Below are 22,090 nucleotides of genomic sequence, written 5' to 3' on the forward strand. Positions count from 1 at the left end.
GGTTGATTTTTGAATGGATAAAAACGGAGGAAGTGAAGTGTTTTAGAAATCTGGGAGTGGATGCTGTCAGCTGATGGAACCATGGAAGCGGAATGGATCAAGGGAGGGAGGGGGGGGCTGAAAATCCTGGGGGCCTGGAAGAAAGTTGTGAAGTCTAGAACTAATCTCGGAAAGCAAAAATGGGTAAGTTTTGAAGGAATATTGTTCCAACCAATGTGTATGGTTTCTAGCGTGTGCCATAGGATAGAGTTGTGCGCAGGAGGATGGATGTTTGCAGGAAATTGAGCAGATTGAGACAATGTGTGGTGGTGATGTGGTTTGATCGTGAGAGTAACGTAAGGTTAAGAGAGATGTGTTGAAATCAAAAGAGCGTTGTTAGAGAACAGAAGAGGTTGTTTTGAATGGTGTAGGGCACATTGGAGAGGATGAGTGAGGAAAAGAATGACCCAAGGAGGATATATGTGGTCCAGAGGTGGAGGGAACAAGAGAAGAGGGAGACCAAATTGGAGAGTGAAAGGGGGAGATGGAGTGAAAAAGATTTTGTGTAACGGGGCCTGAACATGCAGGAGGGTGCAAGGAGGCAAGAATAGGTGAATAGAGCGATGTGTATACCGGGTTTTACGTGCTGTCAGGTATTGAAGCAGGGATGTGAAGACGACTGGGGTAAACCATGGAAAGCTGTGTAGGAATGTATAATTTGGCGTGTGGTGGACATGTATTACATGTGAATGGGGGGGGCCATTCTTTCCGTCAGTTTATCTTGCGCTACCATCGCAAAACGTGGGAGACAGCGACAAAGTAATAATAAAAAAATTAAAAATATAATAAAATAAAATATTATATATATATATTATATTTTTTTTTTTTTGCTTTGTCGCAGTGCTCCCGCGTATTGCGAGGTAGCGCAAGGAAACAGACAAAAGAAATGGCCCCAACCCCCCCCATACACATGTATATACATACGTCCACACACGCAAATAAACATACCTACACAGCTATCCATGGTTTACCCCCAGACTCTTCACATGCCTTGATTCAATCCACTGCACACGTCAACCCAGTATACCACATTGCTCCAATTCAACTTCTATTCCTTGCCCTCCTTTCACCCTCCTGCATGTTCAGGTCCCCGATCACACAAAATCAATTTTCCTCCAATCATTGCCACCTCCAATTTGGTCTCCCACCTTCTCCACTCGTTCCCTCCACCTCCAACACATATATCCTCTTGGTCAATCTTTCCTCACCATTCTCACCAAGTCCCAAAACCAATTCAAAACACCCTCTTCTGCTCTCACAACCACACTCTTTTATTTTCACAACATCTCCTTACCCTTACTTTACTTACTCGATCAAACCACCTCACACCACACATTGTCCTCAAACATCTCATATTCCAGCACTTCCATCCCCTGTCACAACTCTATCCAAAGCCCACTCCTCGCAACCATACAACAATTGTTGGAAACACTATTCCTTCAAACATAACCATTTTTGCTTTCCGAATAATGTTCTCGACTTCCAAACATTCCTTCAAGGCTCCCAGAATTTTCGCCCCCTCCCCCCACCCTAATGATCCACTTCCGCTTACCATGGTTCCAGAGAAGGGGGCCAGGTGGAGGATATTCCCTCAAAGGCCAGTCCTCTGTTCTTAAAGCCTACCCAATCGCTAAAACCGCCGGAAACGTTCGAAATGTATGAAGAAAGAAATATAAAGTTCCATAACTATATCGCCATTTCCCCGCGTTAGCACAGTAGCCATAAGAACAGAGGACTGGGCCTTTGAAGGGAATATCCCACATGGCCCCCTTCCTGTTCCTTCTTTTGGAAAATTAAACAAAACGAGAGGGGAGGACCTTCCAGCCCCACGCTCCCATTCCCTTTTAGGCGACTGGAGTTTAGGTTTTAGGAGGTCCGCCTTCTATGACACGCAGGGAATACGTGGGAAGTATTCTTTCTCCCCTATCCCCAGGATAATATATATATTTTTTTTAATAATAAATGGATAAAGGTGAGCCCTACACAGCAAAGTTAGGTTCATTTTCCCTCTTTTTTATATGTATAACTTTGGTTCATGTCAATCCTAGAGAGAAAGAATACTTCCCACAAGCATTCCTCACTGTGTCGTAGAAGGCAACTAAAGAGGACCGGAGCGGGGGGCTAGAAGCCCCTCCCCTACTTGTATTTTTAACTATCTAAATGGGGAAACAGAAGAAGCAGCCACATGGGGAAGCACATCCTCCTCAAAGGCTCGGACGTGTGGGGTGTCTAATGTTGTGGATGTAACCAAGATGAGAAAAAAAGGAGGATAGGTATATATTCAATGGAAAGGAACCATGGATGTAGTTATGGCTCCCGAGTGAACGAAGCTCACGGTAAAGGGGAAATGTGGTTTGGAATGTCTTGGGAGTAAAGTCAGGGGTTTAGTGAGGAAAGGACAAGAGCAATGGAAGTAGTAGCACAACTCCTGAAACATGAGTGGAGGGAGTATGTGATAGAGTGTAAGAAAGTAAACTCTAGATAGATATGGTAAAACTGAAAGTTGATGGAGAGAGATGGGTGATTATTGGTGGCTTATGCACCTGAAGCATGAGAAGAAATGAATCATGAGAGGCCAGAGTATTGGGAGCAGCTGAGTGAGTGTTCCAGAATATGATGGCCCGAGACCAGGGTTAAAGTGATGGGTGATTTGTATAGGCAAAGGTGAGTAATGTGGGTGCAGATGAGGGAATAATTAGTTGTACATGGGGTGTTCATGTGTTGAAAATAATGGAAATGTGTGAAGTGAGCTTGTAGATTTATGTCCTGAAAAAGGACAGGTGATTGGGAATTAAACCTGGTTTAAAAAGAGAGATATACATAATAATACATATGTAGTAGAGAGATGGCATAGACCATTATTGGATTAGTGTAATTGAAAGGTGGCATGAAAGAGAGACTTTTGGAAGATAATGTGGCTAAAGAGGTGCAACTAAAGGATGTCTGATTATCCATCACTGTGAGAGCAAATGTGAAGATTTTTAAGAGTGTATCAGAAAAGAAGAGCGAATGTTGGGAGAAGAGAGTGGTGAAGTAAGTGAGGCTTGGGAAGGAACTTGTGTGAGGAATATCAGAAGAGACTGAGTACAAAAATCATAAAAAGTGAGAACAATGAAGTAAGTGGAGATTGTGGAGGGAATGGGCTGTAATTTAAGAAAGCAGAAGATGGCTAGATTCAAATGTTGCATGTGGCATTAGAAGTATAGGGAGGTGGGCCGAGATAGAATTGGCAGAGATAGGTGGGAATGAAAGAAGTAAAGATAATTAGTGAAAGAGAAGAGAGAGACCTTTTGACGAGTATAGCAGGGAAAAAATGCAATTGAGTGGGAGATGTATAAAAGAAAGAGACAGGAGGTCAAGAGAAAGGTGCAAGAGGTGAAAAAATTTAGGACAAATGAGAGTTGGGGTGAGAGAGTATCATTAAATTTTAGGGAGAATAAAAAGATGTTCTGGAAGGAGGTAAATAAAGTGCGTAAGACAAGGAGCAAATGGGAACTTCGGTGAAGGGTGCAAGTGGGGAGGTGATAACAAGTAGTGGTGATGTGAGAAGAGATGGAGTGAGTATTTTGAAGGTTTGTTGAATGTGTTTGATGATAGAGTGGCAGATATAGGGTGTTTTGGTCGAGCTGGTGTGCAAAATGAGAGGGTTAGGGAAAATGATTTGGTAAAGAGAGAAGAGGTAGTGAAAGCTTTGCGGAAGATGAAAGCCGGCAAGGCAGCAGGTTTGGATGGTATTGCAGTGGAATTTATTAAAAAAGGGGGTGACTGTATTGTTGACTGGTTGGTAAGGTTATTTAATGTATGTATGACTCATGGTGAGGTGCCTGAGGATTGGCGGAATGCGTGCATAGTGCCATTGTACAAAGGCAAAGGGGATAAGATTGAGTGCTCAAATTACAGAGGTATAAGTTTGTTGAGTATTCCTGGTAAATTATATGGGAGAGTATTGATTGAGAGGGTGAAGGCATGTACAGAGCATCAGATTGGGGAAGAGCAGTGTGGTTTCAGAAGTGGTAGAGGATGTGTGGATCAGGTGTTTGCTTTGAAGAATGTATGTGAGAAATACTTAGAAAAGCAAATGGATTTGTATGTAGCATTTATGGATCTGGAGAAGGCATATGATAGAGTTGATAGAGATGCTCTGTGGAAGGTATTAAGAATATATGGTGTGGGAGGAAAGTTGTTAGAAGCAGTGAAAAGTTTTTATCGAGGATGTAAGGCATGTGTACGTGTAGGAAGAGAGGAAAGTGATTGGTTCTCAGTGAATGTAGGTTTGCGGCAGGGGTGTGTGATGTCTCCATGGTTGTTTAATTTGTTTATGGATGGGGTTGTTAGGGAGGTAAATGCAAGAGTTTTGGAAAGAGGGGCAAGTATGAAGTCTGTTGGGGATGAGAGAGCTTGGGAAGTGAGTCAGTTGTTGTTCGCTGATGATACAGCGCTGGTGGCTGATTCATGTGAGAAACTGCAGAAGCTGGTGACTGAGTTTGGAAAAGTGTGTAGAAGAAGAAAGTTAAGAGTAAATGTGAATAAGAGCAAGGCTATTAGGTACAGTAGGGTTGAGGGTCAAGTCAATTGGGAGGTGAGTTTGAATGGAGAAAAACTGGAGGAAGTGAAGTGTTTTAGATATCTGGGAGTGGATCTGGCAGCGGATGGAACCATGGAAGCGGAAGTGGATCATAGGGTGGGGGAGGGGGCGAAAATTCTGGGGGCCTTGAAGAATGTGTGGAAGTCAAGAACATTATCTCGGAAAGCAAAAATGGGTATGTTTGAAGGAATAGTGGTTCCAACAATGTTGTATGGTTGCGAGGCGTGGGCTATGGATAGAGTTGTGCGCAGGAGGATGGATGTGCTGGAAATGAGATGTTTGAGGACAATGTGTGGTGTGAGGTGGTTTGATCGAGTGAGTAACGTAAGGGTAAGAGAGATGTGTGGAAATAAAAAGAGCGTGGGTGAGAGAGCAGAAGAGGGTGTTTTGAAGTGGTTTGGGCACATGGAGAGGATGAGTGAGGAAAGATTGACCAAGAGGATATATGTGTCAGAGGTGGAGGGAACGAGGAGAAGAGGGAGACCAAATTGGAGGTGGAAAGATGGAGTGAAAAAGATTTTGTGTGATCGGGGCCTGAACATGCAGGAGGGTGAAAGGAGGGCAAGGAAAAGAGTGAATTGGAGCGATGTGGTATACCGGGGTTGACGTGCTGTCAGTGGATTGAAGCAGGGCATGTGAAGCGTCTGGGGTAAACCATGGAAAGCTGTGTAGGTATGTATATTTGCGTGTGTGGACGTATGTATATACATGTGTATGGGGGGGGTTGGGCCATTTCTTTCGTCTGTTTCCTTGCGCTACCTCGCAAACGCGGGAGACAGCGACAAAGTATAATAAAAAAAATAAAAATATAATATATATATATATATATATATATAATTTTTTTTTTTGCTTTGTCGCTGTCTCCCGCGTTTGCGAGGTAGCGCAAGGAAACAGACAAAAGAAATGGCCCAACCCACCCCCATACACATGTATATACATACGTCCACACACGCAAATATACATACCTACACAGCTTTCCATGGTTTACCCCAGACGCTTCACATGCCTTGATTCAATCCACTGACAGCACGTCAACCCCAGTATACCACATTGCTCCAATTCACTCTATTCCTTGCCCTCCTTTCACCCTCCTGCATGTTCAGGCCCCGATCACACAAAATCTTTTTCACTCCATCTTTCCACCTCCAATTTGGTCTCCCTCTTCTCCTCGTTCCCTCCACCTCCGACACATATATCCTCTTGGTCAATCTTTCCTCACTCATTCTCTCCATGTGCCCAAACCATTTCAAAACACCCTCTTCTGCTCTCTCAACCACGCTCTTTTTCTTTTCACACATCTCTCTTACCCTTACGTTACTTACTCGATCAAACCACCTCACACCACACATTGTCCTCAAACATCTCATTTCCAGCACATCCATCCTCCTGTGCACAACTCTATCCATAGCCCACGCCTCGCAACCATACAACATTGTTGGAACCACTATTCCTTCAAACATACCCATTTTTGCTTTCCGAGATAATGTTCTCGACTTCCAAACATTCTTCAAGGCTCCCAGAATTTTCGCCCCCTCCCCCACCCTATGATCCACTTCCGCTTAAATGGTTCCGGAGAAGGGGGCCAGGTGAGGATATTCCCTGAAAGGCCCAGTCCTCTGTTTTTAACGCTACCTCGCTAACGCGGGAAATGGCGAAAGGTATGAAAGAAAGAAATATATGTTCCATACTATTCGCCATTTCCCGCGTTAGCACAGTAGCATTAAGAACAGAGGACTGGGCCTTTGAGGGAATATCCTCACATGGCCCCCTTCTCTGTTCCTTCTTTTGGAAAATTAAAAAAAACGAGAGGGGAGGATTTCCAGCCCCACGCTCCCTTCCCTTTTAGTCGCCTTCTATGACACGCAGGGAATACGTGGGAAGTATTCTTTCTCCCCTATCCCCAGGGATATATATATATATTTTTTTTAATATAAATGGATAAAGGTGAGCCCTACACTGCAAAGTTGGTTCATTTTCCTTCTTTTATAGGTATTACTTTGGTTCATGTCATCATAGGAGAGAAAGAATACTTCCCACGCATTCCTCACGTGTCGTAGAAGGCAACTAAAGAGGACCGGAGCGGGGGGCTAGAAGCCCTCCCCTCCTTGTATTTTAACTTTCTAAATGGGGAAACAGAAGAAGAAGCCACATGGGGAGAGCTCATCCTCCTTGAAGGCTCAGACTGGGGTGTCTAAATGTGTGTGGATGTAACCAAGATGAGAAAAAAGGAGAGATAGGTAGTATATTCAAGGAAAGGAACCTGGATGTTTTGGCTCCAAGTGAAACGAAGCTCACGGGTAAAGGGGAAGAGTGGTTTGGGAATGTCTTGGGAGTAAAGTCAGGGGTTAGTGAGAGGACAAGAGCAAGGGAAGTAGTAGCACTACTCCTGAAACAGGAGTGGTGGGAGTATGTGATAAAGTGTAAGAAAGTAAACTCTAGATTGATATGGGTAAAACTGAAAGTTGATGGAGAGAGATGGGTGATTATTGGTGCATATGCACCTGAGCATGAGAAGAAAGATCATGAGAGGCAAGTGTTTTGGGAGCAGCTGAGTGAGTGTGCCAGTAGTTTTGATGCACGAGACCGGGTTATAGTGATGGGTGATTTGAATGCAAAGGTGAGTAATGTGGCAGTTGAGGGAATAATTGGTGTACATGGGGTGTTCAGTGTTGTAAATGGAAATGGTGAAGAGCTTGTAGATTTATGTGCTGAAAAAGGACTGGTGATTGGGAATACCTGGTTTAAAAAGAGAGATATACATAAGAATACATATGTAAGTAGGAGAGATGGCCAGAGACCATTATTGGATTACGTGTTAATTGAAAGGCGCATGAAAGAGAGACTTTTGGAAGTTAATGTGCTAAAAGGTGCAACTAGAGGGATGTCTGATTATCATCCTGTGGAGGCGAAGGTGAAGATTTGTAGAGGTTTCAGAAAAGAAGAGAGAATGTTGGGGTGAAGAGAGTGGTGACAGTAAGTGAGCTTGGGAAGGAGACTTGTGTGAGGAAGTATCAGAAGAGACTGAGTACAAAATAGAAAAAGGTGAGAACAATGGAAGTAAGGGGAGTGGGGGAGGAATGGGATGTATTTAAGAAAGCAGTGATGGCTTGTGCAAAAGGTGCTTGTGGCATTAGAAGTATGGGAGGTGGGCAGATTAGAAGGGGCAGTGAGTGGTGGGATGAAGAAGTAAGATTATTAGTGAAAGAGAAGAGAGAGACATTTGGACGAGTTTTGCAGGGAAAACATGCAAATGACTGGCAGATATATAAAAGAAAGAGGCAGGAGGTCAAGAGAAAAGTCAAGAGGAAAAAGAGGGCAAATGAGAGTTAGGGGGAAAGAGTATCATTGAATTTAAGGGAGAATAAAAAGATGTTTTGGAAGGAGGTAAATAAAGTGCGTAAGACAAGGGAACAAATGGGAACATCAGTGAAGGGGGATAATGGGGAGGTGTTAACAAGTAGTGGTGAAGTGAGAAGAAGATGGAGTGAGTACTCTGAAGGTTTGTTCAATGTGTTTGATGATAGAGTGGCAGATATAGGATGTTTTGGTCGAGGTGGTGTGCAAAGTGAGAGGGTTTGGGAGAATGATTTGGTAAACAGAGAAGAGGTAGTAAAAGCTTTGCGGAAGATGAAAGCCGGCAAGGCAGCGGGTTTGGATGGTGTTGCAGTGGAATTTATCAAAAAAGGGGGTGACTGTATTGTTGACTGGTTGGTAAGATTATTTAATGTATGTATGATTCTTGATGAGGTGTGGCATGTACAGAGCATCAGACTGGGGAGGGGCAGTGTGGTTTCATAAGTGGTAGAGGATGTGTGGATCAGGTGTTTGCTTTGAAGAATGTATGTGAAAAATACTTAGAAAAGCAAATGGATTTGTATGTAGCATTTATGGATCTGGAGAAGGCATATGATAGAGTTTATAGAGATGCTCTGTGGAAGGTATTAAGAATATATGGTGTGGGAGGCAAGTTGTTAGAAGAAGTGAAAAGTTTTTATCGAGGATGTAAGGCATGTGTACGTGTAGGAAGAGAGGAAAGTGATTGGTTCTCAGTGAATGTAGGTTTGCGGCAGGGGTGCGTGATGTCTCCATGGTTGTTTAATTTGTTTATGGATTGGGTTGTTAGGGAGGTGAATGCAAGAGTTTTGGAAAGAGGGGCAAGTATGCAGTCTGTTGTGGATGAGAGAGCTTGGGAAGTGAGTCAGTTGTTCGCTGATGATATAGCGCTGGTGGGTGATTCGGGTGAGAAACTGCAAAAGCTGGTGACTGAGTTTGGTAAAGTATGTGAAAGAAGAAAGCTGAGAGTAAATGTGAATAAGAGCAAGGTTATTAGGTATAGTAGGGTTGAGGGACAAGTCAATTGGGAGGTAAGTTTGAATGGAGAAAAACTGGAGGAAGTTAAGTGTTTTAGATATCTGGGAGTGGATTTGGCAGTGGATGGAACCATGGAAGCAGAAGTGAATCATAGGGTGGAGGAGGGGGCGAAAGTTCTGGGAGCGTTGATGAATGTGTGGAAGTCAAAAACATTATCTTGAAAAGCAAAAATGGGTATGTTTGAACGAATAGTGGTTCCAACAATGATATAGGGTTGCGAAGCGTGGGCTATAGATAAGAGTTGTGCAGATGAGGGTGCATGTGCTGGAAATGAGATGTTTGAGGACAATATGTTGTGTCAGGTGGTTTGATTAAGTAATGAAAGGGTAAGAGAGATGTGTGGTAATAAAAAGAGTGTGGTTGAGAGAGCAGAAGAGGGTGTATTGAAATGGTTTGGTCACATGGAGAGAATGAGTGAGGAAAGATTGACAAAGAGGATATATGTGTCAGAGGTGGAGGGAACGAGAAGTGGGAGACCAAACTGGAGGTGGAAAGATGGAGTGAAAAAGATTTTGAGTGATCGGGGCCTGAACATGCAGGAGGGTGAAAGGCGTGTTCCCTCCACCTCTGACACATATATCCTCTTTGCCAATCTTTCCTCACTCATTCTCTCCATGTGACCAAACCATTTCAACACACCCTCTTCTGCTCCCTCACCAACACTCTTTTTATTACCACACATCTCTCTTACCTCTTCATTACTTACTCGATCAAACCACCTCACACCACATATTGACCCCAAACATTTAATTTCCAATACATCCACCCTCCTCTGGACAACCCCATATTTAATGCATTGCAGTTTAATATATGCCTCACAAAAATATAACATTGATGGATCCACTATTACTTCAAACATACCCATTTTTGCTCTCCAAGATAACGTTCTTGCATTCCACACATCCTTCAACCCTCACAGAACCTTTGCCCCCTCCCCCACCCTGAGACTCACTTCCGCTTCCATGGTTCCATTTGCTGGTAAATTCACTCCCAGATATCTAAAACACTTCACTTCTTCCAGTTTTTCTCCATTCAAACTTACCTCCCAATTAACTTGTCCCTCAACCCTAATGTCTAATAACCTTGCTCTTATTTACATTTACTCTCAGCTTTCTTCTTTCACACACTTTACCAAACTCAGTCACCAGCTTCTGCAGTTTGTCACCCAAATCAGACAAAACATTTCACATGCCCTGGTTCAGTCCATTGACAGCAAGTCGACCCCTGTATACCACATCGTTCCAATTCACTCTATTCCTTGCATGCCTCTCCTCAAAAGTACTGCCTAACCTCTCCTTTCTTCTCATCTTAGATACATCCACACACACATTCAAACATCCCAATCTGAGCCTCCAAGGAGGATGAGCACTTCCTCTTTGACTCCTGTTTCTTCTTTTAGAAACTGAAATACAAGAAGGGGAGGGTTTCCAACCCCCTTGCTCCCGCCCCCTTTAGTTGCCTTTTATGACATATGGGGAATTATGTGGGAAGTATTCTTTCTACCCTATATGTGTGAGTGGATGTGTCTTCATCTGTTTCCTGGAGCTATCTCGCTTACGCAGGGAATGACAGTCATGAAGAAAAATACCTATGCCTGGAGGATGTCCTCATCCATGCAAAAGCCACATCCAGTACTAAATAACTTGAGGTAATGTTCTATAAATCTATATGTATATATGTATCTGTATACACTGAGGTGATGTTCTATAAATCTATGTATCTTTCTGCTTTGTATCTTTTATCATCATTTACATTATGTAGATCAAGTGCATACAGCCATACACCTTTTATGGGAGTGACATTGAAGACTTAAGGCTTCCAACTCCATACTTATGGGCTGCAAAGAAGTGAGGAAGCCCAAGTCCCATGTGTTAAAATTACAATTCTGTTACACCTCAATCTTTGTATACATTCTGAAATTTTATTTTCAGTAAATGATACAAAGTAAAATCTTTGTATTACACAGTACTCTTGGGTATTTTTTCAATACTATATATATATCTGACACCTGTTCCTATTTGTAATTCCCTCAAGGGGGTGGCCATTGCAACAGTCTCCAGAACTAATGAACTCCAGTGCTGCTTCTTAAATCTTTAGTGTGACACCCTTAACAGGCCACTGGCAGCGGGCAACTCGAGAGTAGTATTTGCAGAGGCTTCTCTCTGATGTCCTACTTACTATTTCTATCTAATGTTCCTACCAAATACTCCTACCTATTACAGCTACTTCCTAGGTTTTCTCCATTATTACCTGTGTATTTAATTTGGCAAGGGCATCAGCTAGATGTAGATGCAGAAGAGCCAGATGCTTGCCCAAATCAATCTTCCCATCAAATTCAAGTGTACTGTCCTCTTCAGTGAGGGAACTCTGCAAAGTATTTTTCAGATTACATACGGTTAACCTGTTCATGGTAAATATATATAATAATTCACATACATTATGTAAAAGAAATTTTCATGCTGACAACTTGAGCTACTGTTTAAATGAAAGGCACACATTGATAGTGTACTGCATTCCATATCTCACAAGGACTATAGTGTGTCCTCTGGATACATGAAATTGCAGCTAAAATAAGAGACATGTCATTGAACACACAAGGTGAGTTTAGTCATGGATGTCTTATCACCATTACTCACAGCATAGGACAACTCAAGAGGAAGAATGTAGTCAATAAACATGGGAGAATGAGAAAATATTAAAAAGGTAAGTGGCTGGAAGAAGTCAGTTGATAAAGTAAGGAAGCAAGACCTAATGTGACAGGCCTAAAGTCATAGGAAAAATAATTCTATTGCAAATCCATATTTAATGCAGTGCAGCTTAATACATGCTTCTTTTAAAAATTCAGAGTTAAGGAACTAATATAGTTAAGTAGTCATGCTTAATGTAGTTTATAATTATCATTTAAGAGGGCAAAAAGTGTGAAGTATTATTATTTAAGTGATGAATTTGAGATGAATATCAAGCAAAAAGTGTGAAGTATAAGGCCCTGAATAGATGATTTTTTGTTCATACTTGACTGCCATTTCCCATGATAGTGAGATATTACCAAGAATAGACAAAGAAAGGCCACATCCACTCATGTCCATTCTCTAACAGTAACATGTACTGCACCGAAATCACAACTCCCTATCCACAACCAGCCCCTACAGACCTTTCCATGGTTTACCCTGGATGCTTCACATGCCCTAGCTCAGTACACTGACAGAACATTGACCCCAGTATAATGCATCATTCTCACTCTTATCCCATACATGTTCAGGCCTCAATCGCTCAAAAATTATTTTCATTACTTCCTTTCATCTCAAAGTTGATCTCCCCATTCTCCTTGTTCCCTCTACTTCTGACACATATATCCTCCTTGTCAACCTTTCCTTATTCTCTCCATACGTCTGAACCATTTCAGCACACCCACTTCAGCTCTCGACCACACACTTTATATTACAACACATATCTCTTACCCTTTTGTTGCAAATTCAATCAAACTACCTCACCACGAATTGTCCTCAAACATTTCATTTACAACACGTCTAACCTTCTCTGCACAGCCCATGCTTTGCATCCACATATTATTGGGATAACTATTCCTTAAAACATACCCATTTTTGCCCGCCCAGATAATGATCTCTCTTTCCATACATTCTTCAGTGTTTCAAGAACCTACACCCCCTCAGCTACCCTGTGACTCACTTCAATGGTCCCACTTGATTTGTCCACTCCCAGATATCTAAAACATTTAATTTCATTTCTCAAACATTATACCCTTTTTATGCTTCAATCCAGGCCCAGCTTTCTAGCTGAAACCAGAGCCTACCATCCACAGCCAAGCCCCACACGCTACTCTATGCTTTACCGTGTCCTTACACTTCATCTGATCACTACATTCTATAATGAATGAACCATACTGCTGCTTAGCAGGAGACATATTATCACAAAGGTCAGGGCACAGCTAGTGGTGTTAAAGTAGCTGAACTAGATTACAAGGAATACTGAGTTCGATGCTCTTAAATTTTCTTTTAATCATGAAAACTGTAATTTAACATGTTTAGTTTTCAGGCATATTTCTTGAAATCAAAGTAGTTTACCAAATCCACTAAGTTCACTCAGTGCTCCTTGCTATATCTATGTAAATAAGCCTCTACAATGACCTAATATTTCCAAGCAATACAAAGCTCAACTTAGATAATATATAAAAGTTCTTTAATATGACTGGGTTGAGGATGACATTAATGGTTGTTTCCCCCCCACTTTTTTTCCCCATGAAACTAAGCCTTCTGTGTCAGCATTCAGCTACGCTAACTGGGCACAACTATCATGTTTTCTTTAAACTTTTGAATGTAGAAAAAAAAGTAATAAATTTAAGATTATTTTACTCGCATCCTTTTCCTCATACTTACAGAGATTGTTCGCAAGAAAGTTCTGCAACTCTCCTGCTCCTTATCGATGAAATCATTCAGGAATTCCATAAAATTCTCTTTTCCCTGGAAGTGGGTGAAATTGGCTAAAGTTTGCAGTATTTTTGCAACCAATGTAAGGTTTCTTCCAGCGCGTTCATCCGGATACTCTGATAGAAAAGTTGAAAAAGTTTGGCTATAAGTAAACTCATTAATACCAAGTATATCATTATCTGGTTTCTAATTCTACTACTACTCTTAGTAAATGGTTCTCAAAATTCAGTCCATTATCCCATTAGCTATTAAACCTTGGACAAACAGCTTGCTTTATTAATGCATGTTATCAGACGATTAAAAACTCTAAACATACTGTATCTATTTCTCAAGATAAATGAATACCTTAAAAGTTCAACTAATACAATCATGACTGTTCAACTAATACAAGCATCATTCCATCCAACCTAACTGAACAAGAAATGGTTGAAAAGTTTTAGCACACAATCAACTGTTTTCAGTTTACTGACCTTTAATAATATTGAAAAGTGATGGTGAAAGGACAGCAGGGCAAAGGAACCGGAGGAACACACAGGAAGAGATGAGATAATCAATCAGTTCGCATTTCTCCTGGCGAGAGAGTCTCTCTCGCAATGTGTGGAACACGTGACGCAGCTCCCTAAAGTTGAAGAAAATTTTTTTTTACAAAAAATGAAATAAACTGATCTATACAAATATTTTTACCATTACCACAAGGTTCTTTTAAAAAATACAGTACAAACAATACTTACACAGGGAAATTCCGACCAGATTGAAGAATCTTCTCCCAAATGGCAGAAACACGCTCTTTCAAAGCATTTCGCTGAGAATGAAGTGATTGAATGTTAGTTATCCGGAGTGGATCTACCTCCAGGTCCTCTGAAGCTGTAATGAGGGCCTGAACAGGCTCTCTCAGGGTGTCATGAAGGTATTGTTCTCCCACTAATTTCATGTAAGCTTCAATTGCTTTTGTTGCTACACTGTTCCCACGAAACAGGAGATGCTCATTCTCAGCTGTGGGTGATCAGATGATAGGTGAAAATAACTGTATTTCTGAAATGGTGATATACAGGAAGAAAAATGTCAGATTCACATTGCTCATGTTCAGTATATTTGCTTAAAAACTGAAAAAACTAACCCATTCTTTGAATGTCTGTGAAGACAAGGTTGACAAGGAAGGGGATGGCACGGTCTTCTGCTTGCATGATGTTTACAAGAGTTGTAGCTATATCCTCCTTTGCTTTAACAGATACAACAGGCTCCAAAAGTTGGCAAAGAGATGTTGCATTTTCTTTGAGGTACTGACGAAAGGGACCATATTGAGGCAGTGGCAAGATGTCCACAGACTGGAATCTGTTGATGGATCATTTATGATATAAAAGTTCACATTCTGTCTATGGATAATTTATGATATAAAAGTTCATATTAAGTAAGATTTACTTCTGGTTCATACAAAGATCAAAAGAAATACATGACTTCCATCAAATGGTTGTACAGGTAAACCACCGTTTTTCTGGCACTCTTGGTTCCAAAGCCTTACCGGATTAACCATTTTGCCGGACCAACCGTGGTCATGTAATAATAATTCATCAACATTCTCTAACCCAATAATTATACATCTCCCATGTGTATAAAGTATACCATGAACTGCTAGAAATTTAAATCAAACAAATATTAAATGTTTGAGCACCCTAAAATGGTAAGTCTGTCCTTAGATTGTTTGAATCCTGTGGGGTCTTCTTCGTCTTCTGTTGTTAGTGTTTCCTAGGTGTGCATTGCCAGAATAATGCAGTTTTGTCTGCACTATACACCTTGTCAGGACTGAGGTGCTCATCAGCTATGAGTTTTGCAAATTTGTCCACATACTTGGCAGCCCCTTTGTGGTTTGCAGACCCTTTTCTCCGCACACTTTATTCATGGAAATTCCATGATGCTTCTTGAATCTTTGAAGCCATTTTTCACTATATTCATGCTCATGTTGTAATTTTAAGTTCTTTATGGAACAACTTAGCCTGGGTACATTATCATGCTACCTGACACGTCCACTCCATCACTTCGATGCTGTCGAAACCATTCCATCATCACTCTATCCTGCTCAGTACTCTTACCATCATTCATAGTTTTTCTAATCGTCATTTACTTCTTGGAATCACTGTCTGCATAGAATTTCAATATTTTCTCCCTTTGCTTCTTTATATCCTAAACAGTTGATGAACCAATACTGTAGATGTCACACAGCTTATGCACCGAAACACCACGGTCCACTTTTTCAACAGTTCTACTTTATCTTGGATCCGTATGGGCTGGTGTTTACATTTGATACCGCAACTGACACACAGTTCTACTTTATCTTGGATCAGTATGGGTTTGTGTTTGCATTTGATACCACAACTGACACAGTTCTACTTTATCTTGGGTCAGTATGGGCTAGTGTTTACATTTGATACCACAACTGACACTCTCATATGTCTTAGAAGCCATAGCTAGGGTTAATTTTAAGCAAAATAAGCTAAGAATCTCACAGAATTGCAGTATTACCACCAAGTGCAGTGTGATGTAAATAAGCGCACCCTACACACAATGCCATCTGTGACCGCCCAGGAAACTAGTCTGGGGGCCGCGGTAATTTCGAGCTCCCTCACGTAATTTTGTCCGGGCTTAAGGAGGTGCTGAACCATCAGTTGCTGGAATTTGGTGGTGTACCTGTACTGTTATCAACTGTAACAAACTACACATGGCAAATGTTTTCCTAGCTCACTTCAATCACAGAAAATTAAGAAGTGATGGATATTAAAGTGATGTGAAAGCCTGAGAAGATATAGTGTGGGATGGGCTAAAGTTGGATAATAAACAGTGAAACTCGCATATATACTCATGTATACTTTGAGTTTTTCAGAACAAATTTTTTGGCAAAAAAATTTGGGGGTTGACCTATAAGTGGTTAATAGTTTAGTTAAGTTGAAATCCATGCATGATGGAAAGGGCTAGGAGGTGGATTATGAACCTATGAAATTCAATAACCTTGTTATCAAGTTCTTGTGGAAGACGATGCAATATTTTTGTTCTCCATCTCAGTACAAAATTAATTCCTTTCATAAATCTTGTGTACCAACCATGCCTAATTTCCTTGATAGTTTCACTTCAACTTTCAACTGTGGCTGCCTGTTACACTTTCCTCTGTTGTTTTATTAACATATGCTTAAGTTGTGTAGAGAGCTTTCTACAGTCTCTTAACATTTTTTTTTTGATACCTTAAATTTCCCTGTTGCTGCGCAGTTGTTAGTCTGTTCTGCAAATCCAACTACTCGGAGCCTGAACTTTGCTGAGAACCTGTTTCTTCTTGAATCATGCAGAAGAGAATATGGGTCAAGCACGTCGACAATAAAACAAGACACAATTTGAAGTAGCTGTTACATGTAGGTCACTTGTGATGATGTGTTGGGTTATCTATGCATAGTTGCGAGTTTCTAGACTTTCATTTAATATCAAGTTACTGAGTATTTCTTTTCCCAAATTGTTTAACAATACTGTAGGTAAAACATTTTACTATAGCAGGAAATATTGTGCAAGCCCCACAAAAAAAAAATTACAATTAGACATCAAAAATGCAAAAAAAAAAAGTCTGACACTGTTGGCAGGGGAAGCTGGTTTTAATGGAATCCTACTGGTAATCACATTTGTTTGGTGTCTTATGTATTCTTAAAAATGGACACTTGTAAATTAAAAGTACCATAACATCGTATTACATACAAACTTGTCATATTTCTGGAAATAAGAAGCAAGGCAATAAGAGTATAAACAATTTCACCTTACTGTAATATTAAAGGCTGCTTAGGAAGGGCTGACTTAACGGCAAAGGTAGATGGTGTGTGTTTTTCAAATTGTTTTCAGGTAAAAAAGTTACATCACAAGTATATTTTACTTTAACTGTCCCTGAATAAATATATTCTGAGAATCAAATATTAGTTTTGCTGAAACATGTATTAAAAAATAGGATAAAATACACGAAGAAAACAAAGAGACTTCGCCTAACTTCTGATGTTCAGGAGATGTTACTCGTTTTTTAATGGTTTCTTGTTAAAATACTGTTACATTACAATGATATTCTATTCACTCTGTGCTTGATATAATATATTCATGGAAATGTAATATTTTTGCTGAAATGACGTATGTATTACAGTGGAAAGTGGGATAAAATCATGACGTAAACAACTGACTCACTTTCTTTTGTTATTCAAAAGATGTTACTGATAGCTCTTCCAATCATTTTCGGTTAAAAAATGCTGTTACAATGATATTCTTTCCTAATTGAATGAATAAAGGAATGGAATTATACGATATTTTTGCTGAAACTACCCGTGTTTCAGTGTAAAGGGCTGTAATATTAAATGATAAGCAAATTGCCTTTGGCACTTAGTGTTTCAGGCTCAGTGAACCTCAGTTCATGGGGCACAGAGTGTTTTTCAGTGAGGATTTTCTGAAATGAGTTTTATATGCCATAAAATGTGGTGCTTTATTACCCTAATTTGTTATTCCATTACCCTCAAAAACATATCATAAATCAATGAATTCTTGACCAAATATCAAGGGTTGACTTATACATAAGGTAGACTTATAGACAAGTATATATGGCATTGTATTAATGTGGCTGAAGTGTAAAACAACATTTTCAGACCATACCTGCTGATATGGCTAGACCACACTAGGAATACAATGTGAAAATGGTTAATGCAGCAGAGCACACTTTGGAACTACAGTGTAGATGTATTCAAAATGGCAAATACGTTGTGGGACAAAAGCAAAGTTAAAAGGAAACTGAATCATCAATGGTATTACAAGAAGGCATAATCAGGGATTTCCTCTTGACTGATTTACTTTTCCCATTGTTTCATGTAAGAATTTATAACATTCACATGCTGTATGTTATAGGAGTCAATTTTACTTACCTATGTTTGATTCTAAGGGCAGGTACATCTCTATCTTGTTTATCAACTTTAACTGGATACCACTGCTCCTCTAAGGCTGCTCTACTTGGACTCGATGCCTTTAAATCTATCTCAACTGTCCCGATCTTCTTATTAACAGACTTTTTGTCTGGTTCTCTCATAAGTTCAATACAGATGGTAGAATCCTAAGAAAAAAAAATTACATAGATTATCAGTGAAGAATATGACCACTATATTAAGAGTGAAGAATATGACCACTGAGCATCCTATATCAGAAAAAAGTCTATATTGTTCTCATATCTTTTCTGAATTAATGTAATTAAACCAACCTGTGGAAGGAGATCAAGCTCAAAGTACTCTCCCCAGAAACACATATTAGACTTCTGCTTAGAACAGGTACTCCCATAAAGTGAAGAGTTCACTTTAATCGTACAAAAGTACCTGTCGGGGCAAAGAGAAAGAACATTAAATAAATCACTCACTAAATAACTAATGTGACTGAGGCAGACAGAAATAAGTCATGTAATACACAAATTAGTTTTCTGCAACTGCAGTACGTAAAGACTTCTGCAAGACCAAAAAGTTGCTTAAAGAAGCAAAACATTTCATAACTACGTGGTTTAGCAATCAGCGTTCCTGACCATGATGCATTGACAGGCTGCTCAAGGATGAGGAGGAAGAGAGGAAAGTGATTGGTTCCCAGTGAATGTCAGTTTGTGGCAGGTGTGCATGATGTCTCCATGGTTGTTTAATTTGTTTATGGATGAAGTTGTTAGGGAGGTGAATGCAATTGTTTTGGAGAGAGGGGCAAGTATGCAGTCTGTTGTGGATGAGAGGGCTTGGGAAGTGAGTCAGTTGTTGTTTGCTTATGATACAGTGCTGGTGGCTGATTCGGGTGAGAAACTGCAAAAGTTGGTGACTGAGTTTGCTAAAGTGTATGAAAGAAGAGAGTTGAGGGTAAACTTGAATAAGAGCAAGGTTATTAAGTTCAGTAGGGTTGAGGGACAAACAAATAGGAAGGTAAGTTTGAATGGAGAAAAAATGGAGGAAGTGAAGAGTTTTATATATCTAGGAGGGGATTTAGCAGCGAATAGAACCATGGAAATGAAAGTGAGTCACAGAGTGGGGAGGGGGCAAAGGTTCTGGGATCACTGAAGAATGTGTGGAAGGTGAAAATATTATCTCGGAGAGCAAAAATGGGTATATTCAAAGGAATAGTGGTTCCAACAATGTTATATGGTTGTAAGCATGGGCTATAGATAGGGTTGTGCGGAGGAGGGTGAATGTGTTGGAAATGAGGTGTTTGAGGACAATATGTGGTGTGAGGTGGTTTGATCGAGTAAGTAAAGAAAGGGTAAGAGAAATGTGTGGTAATGAAAAGAGTGTGGTTGAGAGAGCAGAAAAGGGTGTGTTGAAATGGTTTGGTCACATGGAGAGAATTGAGTGAGGAAAGATTGAACAAGAGGATATATGTGTCAGAGGTGGAGGGAACAAGGAGAAGTGGGAGACCAAATTGGAGGTGGAAAGATGGAGTGAAAAAGATTTTAAAAGATCGGGGCCTGAACATGCAGGAGGGTGAAAGGCGTGCAAGGAATAGAGTGAATTGGATCAATGTGTTATACCTGGGACGACATGCTGCTGTCAATGGTCTGAACCAGGGCATGTGAAGCGTCTGGGGTAAACCATGGAAAGTTGTGTGGGGCCTGGATGTGGAGGGGGAGCTGTGGTTTCGGGCATTATTACGTGACAGCGAGGGACTGAGTGTGAACGAATGGGGCCTTTGTTGTCTTTTCCTAGAGCTACCTCGCACATATGAGGGGGGAGGGGGATGTTATTCCATGTGTGGCAAGGTGGCGATGGGAATAAATAAAGGCAGACAGTATGAATCATGTACATGTGTATATATGTATATGTCTGTGTGTGCATGTGTATGTATATACATGTGTATGGGGGTGGGTTGGGCCATTTCTTTCGTCTGTTTCCTTGCGCTACCTTGCAAACGCGGGAGACAGCAAAAAAAAAAAAAAAAAAAAAAATATATATATATTATCCCTGGGGATAGGGGTGAAAGAATACTTCCCACGCATTCCTCGCATGTCGTAGAAGGCGACTAGAGGGGACAGGAGCAGGGGGCCAGAAATCCTCCCCTCCTTGTATTTTTAACTTTCTAAAATGGGAAACGGAAGAAGGAGTCACGCAGGGAGTGCTCATCCTCCTCGAAGGCTCAGACTGGGGTGTCTAAATGTGTGTGGATGTAACCAAGATGTGAAAAAAGGAGAGATAGGTAGTATGTTTGAGGAAAGGAACCTGGATGTTTTGGCTCTGAGTGAAACGAAGCTCAAGGGTAAAGGGGAAGAGTGGTTTGGGAATGTCTTAAGAGTAAAGTCAAGGGTTAGTGAGAGGACAAGAGCAAGGGAAGGAGTAGCAGTACTCCTGAAACAGGAGTGGTGGGAGTATGTGATAGAATGTAAGAAAGTAAATTCTCGATTAATATGGGTAAAACTGAAAGTTGATGGAGAGAGATGGGTGATTATCGGTGCATATGCACCTGGGCATGAGAAGAAAGATCATGAGAGGCAAGTGTTTTGGGAGCAGCTGAATGAGTGTGTTAGTGGTTTTGATGCACGAGACCGGGTTATAGTGATGGGTGATTTAAATGGAAAGGTGAGTAATGTGGCAGTTGAGGGAATAATTGGTATACATGGGGTGTTCGGTGTTGTAAATGGAAATGGTGAAGAGCTTGTAGATTTATGTGCTGAAAAAGGACTGGTGATTGGGAATACCTGGTTTAAAATGCGAGATATGCATAAGTATACATATGTAAGTAGGAGAGATGGCCAGAGAGCATTATTGGATTACGTGTTAATTGACAGGCGCGTGAAAGAGAGACTTTTGGATGTTAATGTGCTGAGAGGTGCAACTGGAGGGATGTCTGATCATTATCTTGTGGAGGCTAAGGTGAAGATTTGTATGGGTTTTCAGAAAAGAAGAGTGAACGTTGGGGTGAAGAGGGTGGTGAGAGTAAGTGAGCTTGGGAAGGAGACTTGTGTGAGGAAGTACCAGGAGAGACTGAGTACAGAATGGAAAAAGGTGAGAACAATGGAAGTAAGGGGAGTGGGTGAGGAATGGGATGTATTTAGGGAATCAGTGATGGATTGTGCAAAAGATACTTGTGGCATGAGAAGAGTGGGACATGGGTTGATTAGAAAGGGTAGTGAGTGGTGGGATGAAGAAGTAAGATTATTAGTGAAAGAGAAGAGAGAGGCATTTGGACGATTTTTGCAGGGAAAAGATGCAATTGAGTGGGAGATGTATAAAAGAAAGAGACAGGAGGTCAAGAGAAAGGTGCAAGAGGTGAAAAAGAGGGCAAACGAGAGTTGGGGTGAGAGAGTATCATTAAATTTTAGGGAGAATAAAAAGATGTTCTGGAAGGAGGTAAATAAAGTGCGTAAGACAAGGGAGCAAATGGGAACTTCAGTGAAGGGCGCAAATGGGGAGGTGATAACAAGTAGTGGTGATGTGAGAAGGAGATGGAGTGAGTACTTTGAAGGTTTGTTGAATGTGTTTGATGATAGAGTGGCAGATATAGGGTGTTTTGGTCGAGGTGGTGTGCAAAGTGAGAGGGTTAGGGAAAATGATTTGGTAAACAGAGAAGAGGTAGTAAAAGCTTTGCGGAAGATGAAAGCCGGCAAGGCAGCAGGTTTGGATGGTATTGCAGTGGAATT

General features: G+C 40.8%; 1 protein-coding gene across 4 annotated transcripts in view; it reads right to left on the reverse strand.

The window, feature by feature from the left end:
• The window catches only part of LOC139765257 (uncharacterized), a 951,164-nt gene that overhangs the window by 20,169 nt on the left and 908,905 nt on the right, over positions 1–22,090 (reverse strand). For all 4 annotated transcript variants that reach the window (XR_011716625.1, XM_071692594.1, XM_071692593.1 and 1 more), the window contains exons 9-15: positions 18,695–18,806; positions 18,366–18,550; positions 14,558–14,772; positions 14,172–14,433; positions 13,911–14,059; positions 13,390–13,556; positions 11,246–11,362 (exon numbers count right to left, since the gene is read on the reverse strand). Coding sequence is in view for 3 of the 4 variants with exons in the window: in XM_071692594.1 (XP_071548695.1) it covers positions 11,246–11,362; positions 13,390–13,556; positions 13,911–14,059; positions 14,172–14,433; positions 14,558–14,772; positions 18,366–18,550; positions 18,695–18,806 (1,207 nt within the window). In the remaining variant the exon portion in view is untranslated. The remainder of the gene's footprint in view (positions 1–11,245; positions 11,363–13,389; positions 13,557–13,910; positions 14,060–14,171; positions 14,434–14,557; positions 14,773–18,365; positions 18,551–18,694; positions 18,807–22,090) is intronic.

The sequence above is a fragment of the Panulirus ornatus genome, chromosome 53, assembly GCF_036320965.1.
Source record: "Panulirus ornatus isolate Po-2019 chromosome 53, ASM3632096v1, whole genome shotgun sequence".
Taxonomy (NCBI): domain Eukaryota; kingdom Metazoa; phylum Arthropoda; class Malacostraca; order Decapoda; family Palinuridae; genus Panulirus; species Panulirus ornatus.